At 58.7% G+C, this 18898-nt stretch overlaps 1 protein-coding gene across 1 annotated transcript; it reads left to right on the top strand.

Annotated features, from left to right (window-relative positions):
* Positions 1-5148: 5148 nt before the first annotated feature.
* Positions 5149-11875, top strand: GREP1 (glycine rich extracellular protein 1). Its single transcript, XM_060172275.1, has 20 exons — positions 5149-5179; positions 5255-5314; positions 5799-5831; positions 5908-5961; positions 6133-6168; positions 6699-6773; positions 7279-7311; positions 7713-7745; positions 7836-7871; positions 8068-8097; positions 8373-8405; positions 8623-8652; positions 9752-9940; positions 10552-10587; positions 10789-10851; positions 10917-10946; positions 11027-11083; positions 11488-11532; positions 11616-11658; positions 11777-11875. Exons 1-20 carry the CDS (start codon positions 5161-5163, stop codon positions 11808-11810), a joined length of 969 nt encoding a protein of 322 aa, XP_060028258.1. The 5' UTR covers positions 5149-5160; the 3' UTR covers positions 11811-11875.
* The last annotated feature ends 7023 nt before the right edge of the window (positions 11876-18898 follow it).

Genomic DNA, 18898 nt, shown 5'->3' with positions numbered 1-18898 from the left:
GCAGGTGGCGCAAAGCACAAGGACCGGCAGAAGGATCCCGGTTCGAACCCCGGCTCCCCACCTGCAGGGGAGTCGCTTCACAGGCGGTGAAGCAGGTCTGCAGGTGTCTATCTTTCTCTCCCCTTCTCTGTCTTCCCCTCCTCTCTCCATTTCTCTCTGTCCTATCCAACAGCAACAACAACAATAACAACAACAACAACAAAAATGATAAACAACAAGAGCAACAAAAGGAGAAAATAAATAATAAATAAATAAATAAAAGCCCCCCCCACACACACACCTTAGTCTCCAGTCCGGGGAATGGCCCTGTGCGCCCCCGTGTGTCCAGTCACCGCCATAGCCCCTTGGCTCAGGGAGAAGCATCCACCAGCCTCTCCCCACAGGCCCTAAACCCAAAACGTCTGGAAGGAAAACCAAAGGGACTTTAATCTGAAAAAAAGAAAAGAAAATCCCTAGAGACCCGGGAGAAGCTCAGCAGATTCAGCGCGTGAAGCCCGGGCTTGGTCACTGGCCACAGGGCTGCTCGGGCTCCCTAAGTCCCAGGGCCCTGATGGGGGAGGGGTACTCACAACTGAGCACAGGACTCCCAGGCCTGAGGTCTCAGGAGGCTCCAGGTTCCATGCCTGAACCCCCTATGTGAGAGCTGAGCAGTGCTTAAACTGTAAAGTGAAACTGCAAAGTTCTCCTGGAGGGGGCTGGCTGGTGGCACACCCAGTTAAACGCAAGTACTAAGCGCAAGCACCCACGCAGGGATCTGGGTTTGAGCTCTGGGGCTCCCCACATGCGGGGGGGGGGGGAGGTACTTCACAAGCTATGAGCTGGCCTGCAGTGTGTGTCTATCATCCTCTCTCCCTCCCTTCTCAATGTCTTTGTCTTATCCAATAAAATAGAAAAAAGGCTTCCAGGAGCAGTGGATTCATAGGATCAGCACTGAGCACCAGCGATAACGCTGGAGGGAAAAAAAAAAAGTCAGGGGCTGGGTGCTGGTGTACCTGGTTGAGCACACGTATTACAGGGGGGAAGCTTTGCGAGTGGTGAAGTAGTGCTGCAGGTGTGTCTCTGTTCCTCCCCCTCTCTACCACCCTCTTGATTTCTGGCTGTCTCTATCCAATAAATAAAGATGATTAAAAAAATTTTTAAGTCAATTATATTTTATTGAAATGATAGAATGAACTGTAAGGAAAAGAAAAGACCAAGAAACAACCCCAAATGGAGACCAGCACAGGACAAAGGGTAGCCCCGGTAGCCACCCCATTTCCCACTGCCTTCCCTTCCTAGCAGCTTTGTGCAGATGAGGGAGGCGCCACTGTCTAGTGTCTGTGCAGATGAGGGAGGGCGCCACTGTCTAGTGGCTTCGTGCAGATGAGGGAGGGTGCCACTGTCTTCTGTCTGCAGCTGCTGAGTCTGTAGCCGGTCTCACACTTGCACCAGGTGACAGGTGGTGAGGAGACCGAGAGGTCAGGTCTTCTATCTTCCCAGGGGATGATGGTGGTGGTGGTGATCATGATGATTCGCCAAACAGAGTGAGAGACAGCCCCACACCACTCCACTGCTTTTGAAGCTTCCTTTAACGTGGTGCTTCCAAGTGGTGGCCAGGGGCTTGAATCCAGGTCCTCTTGTTTGTCAAAGTGTGCACTCGACTGACACGAGTGAGCCATCTCCCAGCCCACAGGAAGCTTTGCAAGGTCTGGGGGTGCCTGGGTGGGTGTCCCAGGGATCTGAAGGAGCAGAGGGGTGGTGACTCGGGCCTTTAGTTCCCCAGTCTCCACCAGTGTTTTTTTTTTCTTTGCCTCCTGGGTTCTCGCTGGGGCTCGGTGCCAGCACTACAAATCCACTGCTCCTGGAGGCATCTTTTTTCTATTGTTGTTACTCTTGTTGTTATTCTTGGGTAGGACAGAGAGACATTGAGAGAGGAGGGGAGATAGACAAGGGGAGAGAAAGACACCTGCAGCCCTGCTTCACTGCTTGTGAAGCGACTCCCCTGCAGGCAGAAGCCGGGGGCTCGAACCTTGTGGCAGTCCTTGTATTATGCATCATGTCTTTTGCATTATGTCCCACTGCACACCATTCCCACCATGTCAGCCACTTGTTTCCTGGATCTCAGAGCCACATCTAGAGTCCCTCAGTGCTGTGGCCCACTCCAGAGCTCAGGCTCCTCCAAGCTGCTGCTTTCCCTGGGGCTGGGCTGCGTGCTTCATGCCTGGGACATGTTCCCTCATGCCTGGGGCCAGGAGAACCCAAGCCTGAGCTCTGTCAGGGCTGGGGGTGCCCTGGGGACCTTGGCAGTGCTAGGGGTGGGTGTGGCAGCACTGCAGGGTGCCCACAGCTGGCCATGGCCCCAGGTTGGCTGGCACTTCCCACTGACCTGTGCCAGCTCCCAGACAGCCTGGCAGTGGTGGGGACACTGGCTTCCACCCTGGCAGTGGCCATGCAGGCACCCGGCCTGGACCTCCTGCCTGTGTGTCCTCCAGGTCTAGGGCCTTCCCTGCACCCCACAGGGCCCTCCTCTCCCTCAGGCCACGTGGCCTCCACCTCATGCAGTGTGTGATAGGCAGAGTGACGCAGTGTCTGGGGAGTCAGATGAGTGGAGGATAGCAGACACAGAGTGGCGGACCCTAGGCTCAGGGCTCCATGCCAACCTCCCCCCTGCCCCCTGCTTAGGAGTTTTCTGACCCAGTCCAAACTCTTCACCTCGCTGTATATTTCCCCAGCTGTGGAATGAAGGTCAGAAGCCGCCCCCCAGACCACCAGCCCTGGGGGCAGCCCCTCCCATACAGGATTCGGGTCCTCACTGAGGGGATGTGCTAGAAGGGAAGGAGCTGTGGGGGTGCTGTGTGCAAGGCCCGCAGGTGTCCCACGAAGGGCAGGCAGGGTGAGCAAAAAGAGGTCCGTGCGGGGAGAAGACCCTGAGTGGGGGGCTCGGTGAAAGCTCTACTGTGTGCTGGGTGATCTTGGTCCGTGCGGGGAGAAGACCCTGAGTGGGGGGCTCGGTGAAAGCTCTACTTACTGTGTGCTGGGGTGATCTTGGTCCTCAGGGTGCCCACTCCTGCCTGGAGCCTCTCTGCTGGACTGGAGCCACACCCAGAGGTGCCAGGAACGCTGGCTATGCAGGGGGTACAGGGGTGTGGGGCTCTGAGCAGGGGGACAGGAGGGACATGGGGCTCTGGAACTGTGTCCAGGGATTAAGTCACTGCTATCCTGCCAGCTGGGGAGGCCCCAGACGGGGGGGGGGCAGTGCTGGTGCTGGCTCCCCATTTCTGCCCCCCACCAACTCCTCACCCCCCGCTCCTCCCAGAATTTGTGAGCCTGCACCCCAAGAAGCAGCACCCACTGCAGCAACCCCAGAGTCAGTCCCCCAAATCACAGCTAAACTGGGAGGGCTTTCTGCAGGCAGCAGTTGGACAGTCACCACCCAACACACACACACACACACACACACACACACACACACACACACTAAGCAGGGCTGACTCTGTAGCCTGGCCCCAGGCCCTGGCCCCGCGCCCCCTCCCCAGCTGTGTGCGGCTGTGCCTGGGGGCACCTGCCTGTCTTGGCTGCCAGCTGAGGGGAGTGTGTGCCTGAGGCCTGGCGCCAGGGTGGAGGGGCCTGTCCCAGCTGTCAGCACCCCTGATGGATGAGGGGCAGAGGACTAGGTGGGGGCTGGCCCCTCCTCGCAGCTGGAGGCCTGAGGGAGGCCCATGGCAGGGCATTTAAAGGCTGAGGGGCACCCTGTCCCCTACTCTTCAGACACCATGGGCATCCAAGCTTCTGCACTGGGCCTTCTGCTGCTCTGCCTGTTATCTCACAGCCTGCAGGGAGGTGAGGGCATCTGGAACCTCCTTCTCTCTGTCTTGGGGTCCCCACCCTGAGCCTGCACTGCTCCTGCCAGGCTGCTTCCATGTCCCCCAGGGGTCTGTGGCAGCTCAGTTGTTGGAACAGAGCTGAGACTGGGAGAGCCCCAGGGCTTGGGAACTTGGGAACTTGGGCCAGAAGATGGCTGATGGCAGCAAACTCGCTCACTTGGAGGGTGACAGCATCAAAATCCAGCCTTGGCTCCCTCCTGTGTCACCCCACATGCCAGCGTGGCCCCTAACCCCACAGCACTAGGCTCAACTTCTCCTCCCCTCCACAGGCTATGCTCCCCCCTGGGGCCTGGGAGCAGGTAAGGGGGGCAGTGGGGTTGGGGCTGGAAAGGCAGCCACCTCAGACACCTGTGGGGACACAGACGACCACCTTGCCCCCCTCCCCCGCAGGTTTCCCCTAAAAAGTGATCAAGGACATGCTCTCCTGCACACCCTGTGTCTCAGACCTGGGGCCTCTGGGAGGGGCTAGGGAGAAAGGACAGAGTAGAACCCTGGGACTCTCACCCACTGCCCAGGTCCCCCACACTCTGAGCCAGGTGCCCCCAGTCTGCCTGAGCCCCCAAACCTCCCCACACACCCCTCCTCCCCACAGGCCCTCCAGCTCAGAATGGCTTCGGCACAGGCAGAGTGGGTAGGCAGGATCAGATCCAAGGGTGTGTCTAAAAGGGGGTCTCCTCAGACTTTCACTGGATCCCCACTTCCTCCTCAGGCATTGGAGGGGGCACCAAGCCCCAGAAGCCAGGTGAGCACCCCCTCTTCTCACTCCTGCCTGCTCTCCTGACCTATCTCCCAAGGGGGAGGGGGGCTGTGGGTAGGCTGTCAGCCAGGGCCATCTTGGGAGGTGGTGGGGGACATGGACTGGGGGTGGGTGGGGGGTAAGTACTGGAGACTTTACCACCTGGGACTGCTGGTGACTCTCCTTGGAGAAGGGGTCTCCCCCGTGAGTGGCCCTGGGGAACAGGACTTGGCAGGCCAAGGAGATGGGGTCTCTGCACTGCTCAGAGCCCCACCTCCCCCCAGGCTTTGGAGGGGGTGTGAAGCCCCAGCAGCCAAGTAAGCCCCCCACACTCTGCCCATCTGGCTGGCTCTCTTTGAAGCCCTGCCCCTCACTCTTCCTTTTGTCTCCCCAGGATATGGGAATGGGCCAGGAGCTGGGGTCTTCCCAGGGCTGGGCACCCAGCCAGGTGAGAGCACCAGCGGGGGCAGAATCAGTATCATCAGGGAGCCCACGGGGTGGGGGATGGGGGGAGAGGGGATGGGCACTTAGCCTTTGTCTCCCCCAGGCTTGGAAGGTGGCATGAGCCCTCCCAAAGCAGGTGAGAACCCCCCCACTTGAGCTCCCACCCTCCTCCTGTGTCCCCATGCCTAACTGACTCCATATGTGTCCCCAGGACCTGAAAGCAGAAATGGTCAAGGAGTCGGGGCCTTCCCAGGGGCTGGAGTGCTTCCAGGTGAGGGGCCAGGCCACCCCCAGTGTCTGTGGAGCTGGGGCACCTCAACCCTCTCTCCCCAGGCCCAGGATGAGACCTCAGGAGCCAGGGGAGGGGAAAGTGCCCCCTAGGTGTCTCTGCCTCCTGTATCAATCCCCTGGTATCTCTCTGCCTCCATCTCTCCTGGTCCAGGTGTCTTTCTGTCCCCATCTCTCACAGGGACACGCTCCAGGGCCTACTCTGTCACCAGTGACTAAGTCCCATGCTGGGGTGATGGGGCCCCACCTCCGTGTCTCCATGTTCTTGCTGGCATGCTCCCTGGGAACGGCTGGAATCCCAGACACACATCCCCCACCCCGCCAGGCCACACTGGCTCAGTTCTGCCTCCCATGTAGCCACAGGGTCTGTGGCTCCCAACAGCCAGGGGCCAGGTGTAGACTGGGGTCTGGGCTTTGGGGGTTCAGGGGAGCTGCGGGCTCTCTTGAGTCTGGACTTTCTTTCTTAGGAATTGGAGGGAGCCTGAAACCTCAGAAGCCAGGTAAGTGCTGCTCTCTGTCCTGTTTCTACCCCCTGCCCCTGCCCACCCCTGAGTCCCCTTCCCTTGGTCTCCCCAGGATTTGGCAATGGGATGGGAGCTGGGCTCTTCCCAAGAGTGGGAGTCCCACCAGGTGAGAGGGGATGGGGGTGCTCTAGGAAGTAGGGAGGGAAGCATGGTGGGGAGGGATAGGGTCCTCAAGGGGGCTGAGCAGTCACCCCAGGCTTGGGGAGGCAGTCCCCCGCCCCCACCCTCCGCAGCCATCTCTGTCTGCCCTCTAAGACCCAGCCCCCCTTCCCTCCAGGACCAAGCCTTGGCAATGGATTGGGGGCCCAGCCAGGTAAGAAATGGGGAGTAGGGCTGGGGAGACAGCATAATGGCTATGCAAAAGCCTTTCAAGCTTGAGGCGCTGAGGTCCCAGGTTCAATCCCCAGCCTCACCATAAGCCAGAACTGAGCAGTGTTCTGGTGTCTCTGTCTCTCTGTATCTTTCCCTCTGTATCTACTCTCTTTCATTACAACAAACAAACAAACAAAAAGAAATGGGGAGGAGTCCCGGGCTTCCAGCAGACAGGCTGTGGGCTGTAGGAGCCAGGCCTGGCCATTGACTGACTTTGGCTTCAGTCCTACTGGGCCCAGGAGCCAGCCAGAACCATGGGGGTGGCAGTGTGAGGGGCACAGACGGCTGTGAGGGGCTGCCTCAGTGTCCCTGCCCTACCTGCTAGGCAGGCTGGGGAGAGGTTAAGGTGCCCACCCCCCTGTGTTGGCAGTTCCTTATAACTTGGAGGGGCGGGGGGCGGCAAAGAAGTGGGAGCTCGGGGCAAGGTGAAGGGCTCCAGGGGGCCTCACCTGCTCATCCACCCTGCCCCAGGCTTTGGAGGAGGTGGGAAACCCCAGAAGCCAGGTGTCTCCCCAGGACTCAGGAATGGGCAGGGAGCCCAGCCAGGTGAGGCCTGGAGTCTAGAAGCCTTTGGTGGGGGCTGGGGGGGTGAGGCTTGTGTGGGTTGGGACACTGATGGGGGCAGGGGATTCAGGCACAGAAGGATGGATGGACAGGGAGACAGTCTCCTCATCTCCTCAGGTCTGGAAGGCCTGAAACCACAGAAGCCAGGTGAGCAGTGCCCTTTCCCCCAGGAACTGTTACCACAGGGGCCTCCTGGTAGGTGGGGACAAGGGGTGGTGTGGGGCTGGGAGTGCCCTAGGGGGCACCCAGGAGAGGATAGTGGGGGCACAAAGTTGGTAAGCTCCAAGGCTGGGTCGCAGGGCTGATGCTGGGGGGCAGGGGCACTGGAGTCCACCTCCTGTCTGTCCAGCATGGGTAGTGTTAGTGACACCCACCAGTGGGACCCAATGCCCCAGGGGGGTTGAAGTGGGGCCCCAGATGGTCCCTTCTCTCCCCCTACATTAGGGACATGGGAGGGCGATACCTCCCCTGACCCCTGCTTCCCTAGGTTTGGGAGGGGGCATGAAGCCCCAGAAGCCAGGTGAGCTCAGCTAAGCCTGCCTCCGCTCCTCAAACCCATCCTCCCTCCCCACACTCACACTCCCCTAAATCTGATCTGCCCCCCAGGATTCAGGAATGGAAACAGGCTGGGGGCCCAGCCAGGTGAGACTTGGGGGTGGGTGGCTTTGGAGTGGGGTCCCCTCTGGGTGTCCCCTCCAGCCTAGGCCTCAGAGAGAAGGCTGAGCAGTTAGGGGGAGCCTCCAGGACACTGGGCTTTGTCCTGACCCTGAAGGGGAACTACCCATCAGCCCACTTACCTGCCTCCTCATAGGCTTCCAGGTATGGGGGGTGGGGGGGTGGGGGAGCTGACTCTGGGGTCCTGGAGTGACTGAGATGGGAGATCCTGTGTCTCTCCTTCACCTGACCCCCATTTTACTCCAGGTTTTGGAGGGGGCATGAAACCCCAGAAGCCAGGTGAGCCTTCTCCTGTCTGTCGCTATCTCCCCCAAAGTTTGCAGCCCCAACCCACTTCATGCACATATCACCACCCCACCCTGCCCTCAGGATTCGGAATTGCACAGGGACTGCAAGCCCAGCCAGGTGAGACTTGGAGGCCTTGGACGAGGGTCCCTGTGGCCTCTCCTGCCAGGTCTCAGAGGGGACACTGATGGATGGTTGAGGGGAGCTGTAGACAAGACTCCAGGAGCCCAGGGTTCTGGCTTGGTCTAAGGGGGGGGGTGTCGACCCTCTCCCCTACCTCAGCCAGACTCCAACAACTTCCTTCCTCTTCCCACAGGTCTGGCCATGCCAAACGGCTATGGGGCAGGTAGGCAGAGGCAGGAGGGTCTAGGGGACTGAGTCCTGCACCTGCTTCCTTGGTCTTTCCAGGCTGGGGCATGAAGCCCAGAAAGCCAGGTGGTCCCTGTCCTGGTGTATCCTCTGCACCCCACACCCCAGGTGGAAGGGGAAGCAAGGAAAGGGGTTTCCCCTCTGGCTCAGCCTGTCACCCCCTTGTGGGCCAGGTGTGTGGGGGAGGCCCAGGGGTCTGGAGGGTCCCAGAGGTGGGGCCTGGGACCCTCACCTGCCCTGTCCCTTCCCCAGGTTTTGGAGGGGGTCTGAAACCCCAGAAATCAGGTGAGCTCCCCTCTGTCTGCCCCCGACCCCTATCCCCCACCTCATCTGTGCTTTGAGGATTTGGGAAGACTGGGACCCCAGCCAGGTAGGACTGGGGGGGGGGCGCTGAGGTGGGAACCTCCTTTCTAGGGAGACAGTGGGTGAGGAGGCGAGGAAGGTCTGGTCTGCTCTGCAAGGGGGTGCTTCACCCCCTGCCTCAACTGGGGTGCCCCCACAGGCGCCCCAGCCCAGAATGGCTACGGAGCAGGTACTGGCATTGTGGAGGGAGGGAGGTCTTCACCCCACCCGGTGCTGAAGTTCTCTGGGGGTCTCCGGATTTGGAGAGGGTGGCACCTTACAGGATAGCAGTGTGTGTGTGTGGGGGGGGGGGGCAGGACTTCTGGCTCTTACACTAGGAGAAAAGGTGGCCAGCTCCCTGCCCCCCACCCAGATCTGAGGCCTCCTCCCCAAGCCCCCACCATGGTGGTCCTGAGCTGTAGACGGAGATGGGGGGGTCCTGGGATGGGCGAGGGGCCCCTCACCGGCTTCTCCCATTTCTCCAACAGGCTACATGGCCCCAGAAGCCAGGTCCCCTACCCACATGCTATCCGTGCAGAGAAACACACTGGTTCCCTCTCCAGAAAGAGCCCCCCCTCAGGAATGTTCTAGGCGATTGGAGAGATAGGGAGGCTTGTTATGTTAACGAGGCTTCCTAAAGAAAACGCTCAGTCCTGGGGGTGGGGCTGGGGTGCAGCCCGTGCTGGAGAGTCACAGCCCCCACCCCCGAGGAAGGGAGCCCATGGAAGCCCAAGCTGGAGGGGTATGGGGTCACCTCTCCAGCCTGGTAGGGGCTGCGGCCGAGCTGAACCTACAGACGATGAGAGCCGGGGGGACAGGCGGCCAACTCGGGTTGACCGTAAGAATGGGGGGCAGCTCTTCATCTGTGGATTGAGCCCCTGCAGCTGCGGGGACCGCCTCACTGTCTCCTCATAAACTATCGCTCCCCCCAGTTTACAGGAATGGGCTGGGCGCTGGAGCTTTCCCCGGCCTCGGGGCTCTGCCAGGTGACGGGGCGGGGTCGCCCCAGTGCTTGCGCGGGGTGGGGGGTGGCCTGGGGGAGCTCAGCTGTCTGGTCCCGCCTCCCGCTCTCCGTCCCAGGGCACCTGCCTGGGCCTCGTGGGCCGCTAGGGGGCGCGGGGGGGGTGAGAGAGCGCAGGGTGAGCGGGGACTCAGGGGTCTCGGTGTCTCCCCGCAGGGCCGGGAGCCGGTGTGAAGCCCCAGAAGCCGGGTGAGAGCGGCCTTTCACGCCCGCCTTCCAGAACCTCGGGCCGCGTTTCCTCGCCCTCACCTCTGCTTTTCCTCTCCAGGCTTCGGCGGTGGCACCCGGCTGGGCGCCCAGCCAGGTGAGGCAGCGGGGTCCGCGGCTGGCCTCATGCCCTCCGCCCCGGCAGGTCCCTGCAGCAGGGGAGCCCGTGTCCAGCACCTCCCCCGGCCCCCCACGCCGGCGCTCCCCGAGTCCCAGCCCCCATCCGCAGTGCAGAGCCACGGCTTCCCAGGTCAGTGCCCCCCAACCCCGCACCTTGTCCCAGGCCTGGCCTCCCAGGCAGGGGAGGTCTGAGGTCCCCCTGATCGGCTCATTCTTTTATCTTTTTTAAATTAATTAATTATCCCTTTTGTTGCCATTGTTTTTTATTGTTGTAATTGATGTCATCGTTGTTAGATAGGACAGAGAGAAATGGAGAGAGGAGGGGAAGACAGAGAGGGGGAGAGAAAGACAGACCTGCTTCACCGCTTGTGAAACGAGTCCCCTGCAGGTGGGGAGCCGGGGGCTTGAAGTGGGATCCTTACATTGGTCCTTATACTTTGCGTCATAAAAATTATCTTTATTTGTTGGCTAGAGACTGTCAGAAGTCGAGAGGGGAGGGGAAGATAAAGAGGGAGAGAGACAGAGACATCTGCAGCCCTGCTTCACCACTCGTGAAGCTTTCCCCCTGCATGTGGGGACCAGGGGCTTGAACCTGGGCCCTTGTGCACTGTAACACGTGCGCTCAACCAGGCGCATCACCACCTGGCCCCCCGGGCTCATTCTTTACAGGCTCCCAGCTCCTCCCTAGCGGGAGGAGGGGCCACACCCCCAAGTCTCTCACCCTGCTTTCCTCTCCCCTAGGCTTTGGTGGTGGTGGCCTCAAGCCCCAGAAAGTGGGTGAGTCGTAGCGCCCCCCCCCTTCAGGGAAGATCCTCTGTCACCTGGCTGTCCCTTTCTCCTTTACCCATTCTGTCAGTGGGGGAAACAGTTGCCTCATGGGGAGGGGTGGTCACCCAATGGTGGGACATGCCCACCCACCCACACAGGGTGTACTGAGAGCCCCCCATCCCTGCACCCCACTCCCAATCTCTACTGCAGGCTTAGGCTATGGCTCAGCGGGTCTGGGAGCAGGGCCCTTCCTGGAGGCCCAGCCACAGCCAGGTAACTAGGGGTAGGAGGTGGGCCCTAAGAAGCCCCTGCCCTATCCTGACCTTTGTCTTCATCAGGGCTCCCCAGGACCAACGGCTTTAGGATTGGTGAGTGGGGCCAGGAGACAGTGAGCAGAGGAGGGAGGGACGGACGTCGGGCTGGGCAGGGTGACTCTGGTCTCTTACAGCATATGGAGAAGCCGTGGGGTACCCCAAAGTGGCAGGTGCTGCCCCAGAAGGAAATGGTAGGTAGTGAACTCAGGGAGCCCTAGCCAGCGAATGGGAGGCCCGGTGGAGTGGGTGGGGGTCCAAGGCCCCAGACTGAGGGACCCTGGGTGCAGGTGGTGTGCTCAGGGCAGCTTCTCCTCACAGCTCAAGCTGCCTTCGTGAGCTACTCCCCTGGCCCTCCCTGCAGCTTTGGGGGGGCTGCTGCAAAGCCTGAGTGGGCTGGGGTTCAGCCAGGTAACAGATCTGGGGGGACAGGAGATTAGGGCCTGCTGAGGTGCAAATATGGGTGCTGGTGGGAGAAAGGAGAGATGGATGGGGTGGGCTGGAGGGAGGAGAGGTGACCAGCCTTGAGCCTGGTTGCTGCTTCAGTTGGAGGTGACAGCCACCTGGACTCAGTGCCCCATGTCCTTCCCTCCCCCAGGGCCCTATGGGCAGCTGAAGGCAGAGCTGGGTCCTGGATCCTTTGGTGAGTGGGGGCCCCCAAGGACTGGGGAGACACGGGTGGGAGGAGTCTCCTAACCCTCCTGCCTGTGCGCAGGGAACCTCAAGGCGAAGAGAAGCCGCAGCCACCCTCTAGGATATGGCTACTGAGGTGAGGGCACACCCCCAGCCTGTTGAGGGAACCTCTCAGGCTGACCACCCCTGGGGTCTAGGGTGAAGAAGGGGTGAGCACAGGCCCTGATGCCCTGCTCCCTGTCTGCTCCCTTCAGGCCGCTGCACCAGGCACCCAGACTGTGTCTCTGAGGCCAAGACAGCCCTCTGGATGGTCACCTGCAGGCAGTCTCTTAATAAAGACCTGTGTCCCTCTGGCTCCTGTGTCTGCAGCTGTTCATTACTCCAGCAAGTGCCAGCTGGGCTTGCAGAGACCCTCGGGCCAGAGTGGACTCAGGACTGTCCTCGAGGAAACCTGGTCACTGTCTGTGGTGTGGGGGAGTTGAGTCCAAATTAGAGAACTGGTGGATTGGATTGTTCATGTTTAAATCTATAATCAGGGTTGGAGAGATAGCATAATGTTGCAAAAAAGACTTTCATGCCTAGGACACCATATACCCCAGGTTCAATCCCCAGCACCACCAGAAACTAAAGTTGATCAGTGCTCTGATAAAAACAAACCATATATATATGTATATGTATTTTCTATTACAGTTAGTGACCTTAAGCTCTCATTAAAAAAAAAAACTTTATTTATTTATGAGAAAGACTGGAGGAGAGTGATCTGGGAGGTGGCGCAGTGAATGAAGTATTGGATTCTCAAGCATGAGGTCCTGAGTTCAATCCCTGGCAGCACATGTACCGGGGTGATGTCTGGTTCTTTCTTTTTTTTAATCTTTATTTATTTGCTGGAGAGAGAAAGTCAGAAATTGAGAGGGAAGGGGGTGATAGAGAAGGAGAGAGACAGAGAGACACCTGCAGCACTGCTTTACCACTTGCAAAGCTTTCCCCCTGCAGGTGGGGGCCAGGGGCTAGAACCTGGGTCCTTGCGCACTGTAACGTGCGCTCAACCAGGTGTGCCACCACCTGGCCCCGATGTCTGGTGCTTTCTCTCTCTCCTTCTATCTTCATTAAATAAATAAAACATTTAGAAAAAAAAAAAGACAGGAGGAGAAAGAACCACAAACCACTCTGGCACATGTGTTGCAGGGGATCAAACTCAGGACCTCATGTTTGAAAGTCCAAAGCCTTGTCACTGCGCCACCTCCTGGACCACAATCTCTCATTTCTTTAGGCCTTCCCAGATGCCTGTGTAACCTGTGTAACACCTTGTAATTTATTCTTTGACCAGTGCTCAGTAAGACTAGAGATCTGGGAGTTCAGGCAGAAGCGCAGCGGGTTAAGCGCATGTGGCAGGAAGCGCAAGGACCAGCATAAGGATCCCAGTTTGAGCCCCCTGCTCCCCACCTGCAGGGGAGTTGCTTCACAGGCGGTGAAGCAGGTCTGCAGGTGTCTATCTTTCTCTCCCCCCTCTGTCTTCCCCTCCTCTCTCCATTTCTCTCTGTCCTATCCAAGAATGACAGCAATAAAAACAACAATAATAACTACAACAATGATAAAACAACTAGGGCAACAAAAGGGAAAAAAAAAAAACCTCCAGGAGCAGTGGATTCATGGTGCAGGAACCGAGCCCCAGCAATAACCATGGAGGCAAAAAAAAAAAAAAAAAAAAAAGCCATTAATCCTCCAATAAAGAAAAAAAAAAGTGGTCCGGGAGGTGGCGCAGTGGATAAAGCATTGGACTCTCAAGCATGAGGTCCTGAGTTCAATCCCCGGCAGCACATGTACCAGACTGATGTCTGGTTCTTTCTCTCTTCCTATCCCTCTCATTGATAAATAAATAAAATATTTTTTTAAAAAAGTCAGTTATTGCACCAAAGTAAAAGACTCTGGGGTGGGTGGGTGGGAAATACAGATCCAAGAAGGATGACAGAGGACCTAGTGGGGGTTGTATTGTTATATGGGAAACTGGGGAATGTTATGCATGTACAAACTATTGTATTTACTGTTGAATGTAAAACATTAATTCCCCAATAAAGAAATTTAAAAAAAAGTCAGTGAAGTAACCCAATATCAGTTTCAGAGTGACCAGATCCTTTATCTCCTCACCTCAGTTACATATAACTCACCCAGAAACACGGAAGCCAATTATTCCCAAGGATGACTGCAACACGGTTATCAACTGGGAGCCGAGCTACCTTCCTGAGCTCTGATTCAGAGATGGCCAGCCCTGCACCATTTATTTATTTATTTAAAAATATTTATCTGTTCCCTTTTGTTGCCCTTGTTGTTTTATTATCGTAGTTATTATTGTTGTTACTGATCGTCTTTGTTAGGACAGAGAGAAATGGAGAGAGGAGGGGAAGACAGAGAGGGGGAGAGAAAGATAGCCACTTGTAGACCTGCTTCACTGCCTGTGAAGCGATTCCCCTGCAGGTTGGGGAGCCTGGGGCTCGAACCGGGATCCTTATGCCGGTCCTTGCGCTTTGCGTCATCTGCACTTAACCCGCTGCACTACCGCTGACTCCCTATTTATTTATTTTTAAGTATTTATTATTCCCTTTTGTTGCCCTTGTTGTTTTAGTTATTGTTGTTGTATAGGACAGAGAGAAATGGAGAGAGGAGAAGACAGAGAGGGGGAGAGAAAAGCACCTGCGGACCTGCTTCACCCACCGCTTGTGAAGCGACTTCCCTGCAGGTGCGGAGCCGGGGCCAAAACGTCAGGACCAGCGCAGGCTCCCGGAGGGGGCGTGGTCTGAGGCAGCATGGATGTCCACGATTGGCTGAGCCAGGGAGCGCTGCCACTTCTGATTCGCCGTCCCGTCCGCGGAGGGACGCGCACAGGCTCCGCATTGGCTGGGCGACCCGCCGAGCGACCGGTCGCAGCTCCCGGTCGGACGTCCGCCGGGACCCGCGGCGAAGGCGAAGGCCAAGCTGGCGGCGCGGCTCCCCCGCTCGCGTTCGCACCCGCGGCTGGGCCGGGTCCGCTCACGGCGGGGCCGGGACCGCGCGTCGCTGCCGCGGACCCCGCCGCCCGCACTGCCGCACCCGCCGCTGCCCGGCCTGCCGCCCGGCCCGAGCCCGCCGCCGCCCGCGCCCCGCACGCTGGCCCTGGCCGAGCTGCCGCCGCTGCCCGCGCTCCCGCGGCGGCCCGAGCCCCTGGCGCCCTGGGGCCCCGGCGCGTACCTGGCGCTGCCCGACCTGCCGCCCGCCGCCTGCGCGCCCCCGCCGCCCGCCGCCGCGCTCGCCCTGCAGGGGCTGCCGCGCCTGCCCGCGCCCGCGCCGCCCCCCGCGCACCTGCCGCTGCCGCCGCTGCCCGCCGCCGCCCTTCACGCCGTGCCCGGGCCTGTGGGCGCCCGCGGAAGGCCGCCGCTGCTGGACGAGACGCCCCCGCACCCGCTGCCCCCGCTGCCCGCGCGGCCCTCCGCCTTTGGGGTGCTGCTGCCGCCCGCGCCCCGCGAGCCCTGGCCGCCGCCCGCCTTCCCGCCGCCGCCCCACTTCTTCCTGTGGCCGCCCTGCTGACCCGACCGTCCAGCCGGCGCCCCGAACCCGGGACGCGGACTGAGGTTCCCACCGCCGAGTAAGAGCTGCGCTGGGGGGCCACCTCGAGGCCCGACGTCTGGCCTCCCTCCCCGAAGGGCTTTTTTTCTTTTTTTTCCAAACCACAGCACTGCTCAGCTCCTGCTTATGGTGTGGTGGTGTGGAGGATTGAACCTGGGACCCTGGAAACTCACCTGTGCCCTTGGAAACTCAGGCACCAGAGCCTCTTTGCATAACCATTATGCATAACCCCGCCCCGCTGAGGTATTTTTGTCTATTTTCCATGAGACAGACCAGAGCACTGTTCAGCTCTGGCATATGGAGGATTGAATCTGGGACCTTGGAACCTCAGGCCTGAGAGTTGTTTTGCATAGCCATTATGCTGTCTTCCCAGCCCCAGGATTTTTGTCTGTTTTCCATGAGAGGGGTCAGAACTACTCAGTTCTGGCTGCCAGTGCTGCTGGGGGCAGTCTGGGGTGATCCGGCCCTCACTATTGGAGGGCCACCACCACGATATCTCCCAGCTCTCAGCCACACTTTGTGAGTTTGGGGGCCTTCTGCCATGTCCCCACACTGCCCGTGATCTGAGACTGGAATTGATCCCCTAGGACATAAGGGGCATTTATAGATTACAATCTGAGCAAGTAAAACTAAAGTTGGAAAATACTTTGAGGAGAAACCGGAAAGTCTCACTGTGGCCTTACAGAGGGAGGACTTGGCTGTGGACCTGTCGGAAGCTAGGTCCTGCCTTCATCCAAGTCAAACTTTCCATCGAAACCAAGCCAGGCGTCCCTGGCCAGGACGTCCAGGAGGATGGTGGCAATGGACAGTGGAGACTGTGCCAGCATCAGAGGGTCACATGCAAGGACTGTGAGGTCATCCCCGACAGGAGAGCACCAGGTGAGTCATGAGAGGATGCCAGCCCCCTCCCTCACCCCAGCCTCTCAGGGCCTCCTGCTCAGAATACAGTTTCCTTTGTCCTGGTGGCCAGGCTCAGGTGACTGGGGAAGTCCTATCTCCACAGCTCCTCCAGCTCACTGGGAAGCCAGCTTGACCTTGGGGGACCTCCATGAAGCCAGCTCAAGCTAGCCCTGTGACAGGTCACTGTAAAGCTGGAGGCTGAAAACTCAGGTAGCCACCATCTCCAGGACCTGCGGACAGCTCCCTGGGACCCGCCATGGCCGCCTGCCTCTCAGATGCCGCCACCTGAATCGAGAGTGGGGCCCTTCCATCAGAGGGCGACACACACAACTTCCAGGGGCTAGGACTTGGAGGGGTAGGTGGTGTCCTGCCGTACCTGAGCCTCAGCATCATCTCCGCTGGGGCTGCCCTGCTCTGAGCCACCTTCCTGGGACACACCTGCTTTCAGCTCTCCCTTAAGCATGTCCCTCAGGACTGGGAATCTTGGGAGTCTCGGGGCAGAAGAAGAGGGGCACTGTTCCTCCTCCCTGCTTGTGGCTGTGTGACCCATAACTGCTCCCTTCACTGAAGGGCCAGTGGCTCTGCTGGTAATAAAGGTAATTGTGGGTGGGGATAGATAGCATAATGGTGATGCAGAGACTCATACCTGAGGCTTCATAGTCGCAGGTTCAATCCCTTGCACCACCATAAATCAGAGCTGAGCAGTTCTCTGGCAAAAAAAAAAAAAAGAAATAGGGATTTAAAATAAAGTTGGGAGTCGGGCGGTAGCGGGTTAAGCGCAGGTGGCACAAAGCGCAAAGACTGTTGTAAGTATCCCGGCTCCCCACCTGCAGGGGAGTCGCTTCACAGGCGGTGAAGCAGGTCTGCAGGTGTCTTGTCTTTTTCTCCCCCTCTGTCTTCCCCTCCTCTCCGCATTTCTCTCTGTCCTATCTAACAACGACAACATCAATAACTACAACAACAATGAAAAACATCAAGGGCAACAAAAGGGAAAATAAATACATATAAAAATAAATAAATAAAGTTAATCAATCACCATTCCTGGGCTGGCTTACTTGTGCCTCAGTGAGCAAAGGCTCACATGGCCCTGTGGGTGATGGGACTGTGCTCTCTCCAGGGGACTTCCCAGGCTGCCCAGCGAGGTCAGGGAGGGGACATCCCCACTTGGGAGTGGGAGGTACAATGGGGTGCGCTGGAAGCCCAGCACTGCCAGCCTGTTTCTGAGGAGCACAGCACCCTCCCCCCACCTCCGGGTTAAGACTGGGACCCACAGATGCCCAGCCTGTTCCTAGGCCCTTGTCTCTGGGCAAGCTAGGGTTCACCTGGCCCCACCTTCAGTCCACGGAGCTGCTCTGTTGTCCCAGAGGGGCCAGTGAGTCCAGTGCCTCAGTTACCTTCCTGCTGCATTGAGGGGAGGTGCCCTCCCCCACCACTTCCTCTGTGGGATGGGGAGGTCCAACAGTTCCGCAAACCGCCCCAGCACCTTTGAGATGGTAAAGGCGCCTTAGGGGTCCCCAGCTTCCCCAAGTCAATGATGTCCCTTCCCCCAGTCTCCCTGCCGAGGCCCCAACTTTAACTCTTCAGTTCCCAGATCCAACTGAATCCAGAGTGCCTGGGGGGGGAGACCACTCAAATCTCCATGTGGGGACCCTGTGCACCCCTCAACCCTGTGGAAAGCTTTCAGACCATCCCCTTCAACTCCCACAGTTCTCTGCCTGTTTCCCCTAGGGTTTCGGGGGAGATAAAGCCTGGGGCATCCTGGAGGAATTAGGGGGTGTCCATCAAGCTCCCCCTCCAGCCCGTGCACTGATGGTGAAGAGGGTGGGCCCCTGGCAGGTGGGGTCCCTCTGTGTGCCTCCAGGTCCCAGAGCCATGGTGGGGGTTTGGAAGCCTGAGCTGTGCTCAAAACCATGGTGCCCCTGGGCCCAGGAGAAGAGCAAAGACCTAGCGAGACCCGCCCCCACCTGCCCAAACCAGTGTGGCCGGATTCCTGGCCCCTGAAGGCCTGGGCAGCCCCCCTGACTGCCGCCTCTGTTTGCCTTCTCAGCCTCCCAGTCGGGACCAGGGGCCAGTGAGGGGGCTGCCGCGTGTCTGTGGGGTGACTGGTGAGGCAGCTGGGGCTCCAACTGCTTTCCATTCTGAGCCCTCTCCCCATCCTTGAGGCCCCCAGTGACTGCAGGGGAGCACCCCAAGTCCCCCAGCACTGCAGCCAGTCTGTCGCAGGCCAGCTGGAACTGGGGTGGAATGCGCAGGGGGCTCTTTTTGGCAAGGTGTTGGCACAAGCCTTTCCTCCCAAAGTGCCAGGCTAATTCTGGGAGCAATCAATCACCTCGGGAAGTTAAGCCCCATAAAAAATGCCCCACTGAGGGCCGAGGAGACTGCATAATGGTTATGCAAAAAGACTTTCAGGCCTGAGGCTCTGAAGTCCTGGGTTCAACCTCCTGCACCACAATAAGCCAGAGCAGAGCAGGTCAAAACAAAGCGAAATATCTCCTTTCAGTCCAGGAAGTGGATAAAGTGTTGGACTCTCAAGTATGAGGTCCTTAGTTCAATCAATCGCAGGGCACACTCCAGAGTGATGTCTGGTTCTCTTTCTCTCCTGAATCAGTTAATATATTTAAAAAGTGCCCCACTGAAGGGTGTGCCCCCTACCCCAGCACTTTTGGGGTCTGGGCCTGGCGGGTGTGGAAGTGGGAGGTTGACCCCATGAGAGTCCTACCCCACGTCCTCGCTACACAATAACTTTCAGTTCTTCCTGCCCAGAGGAGGGCTCCAGACTCCGGCCCCCATAAGAGGCTCTTTTGTGGATCCCTTGAGGCCTCTCATTAACCTCCCTTGGTCAAGAACCTGGACCTCTTGTGGTCTGTCCCAAGTGGTCT

Source organism: Erinaceus europaeus, chromosome 15 (genome assembly GCF_950295315.1).
Source record: "Erinaceus europaeus chromosome 15, mEriEur2.1, whole genome shotgun sequence".
Taxonomy (NCBI): domain Eukaryota; kingdom Metazoa; phylum Chordata; class Mammalia; order Eulipotyphla; family Erinaceidae; genus Erinaceus; species Erinaceus europaeus.
Note: the sequence above shows the minus strand (reverse complement) of the source record. Positions and strands in the feature narration are given on the sequence as shown.

What these genes read in the sequence shown, in the direction of transcription:
- GREP1 (XM_060172275.1), top strand. An exon ending in TCTGAAACCCCAGAAATCAG is followed by an intron (nt 8,406 to 8,622) that starts GTGAGCTCCCCT and finishes GTGCCCCCACAG; the next exon opens with GCGCCCCAGCCCAGAATGGC. An exon ending in GCTGGGTCCTGGATCCTTTG is followed by an intron (nt 11,533 to 11,615) that starts GTGAGTGGGGGC and finishes GGGAACCTCAAG; the next exon opens with GCGAAGAGAAGCCGCAGCCA.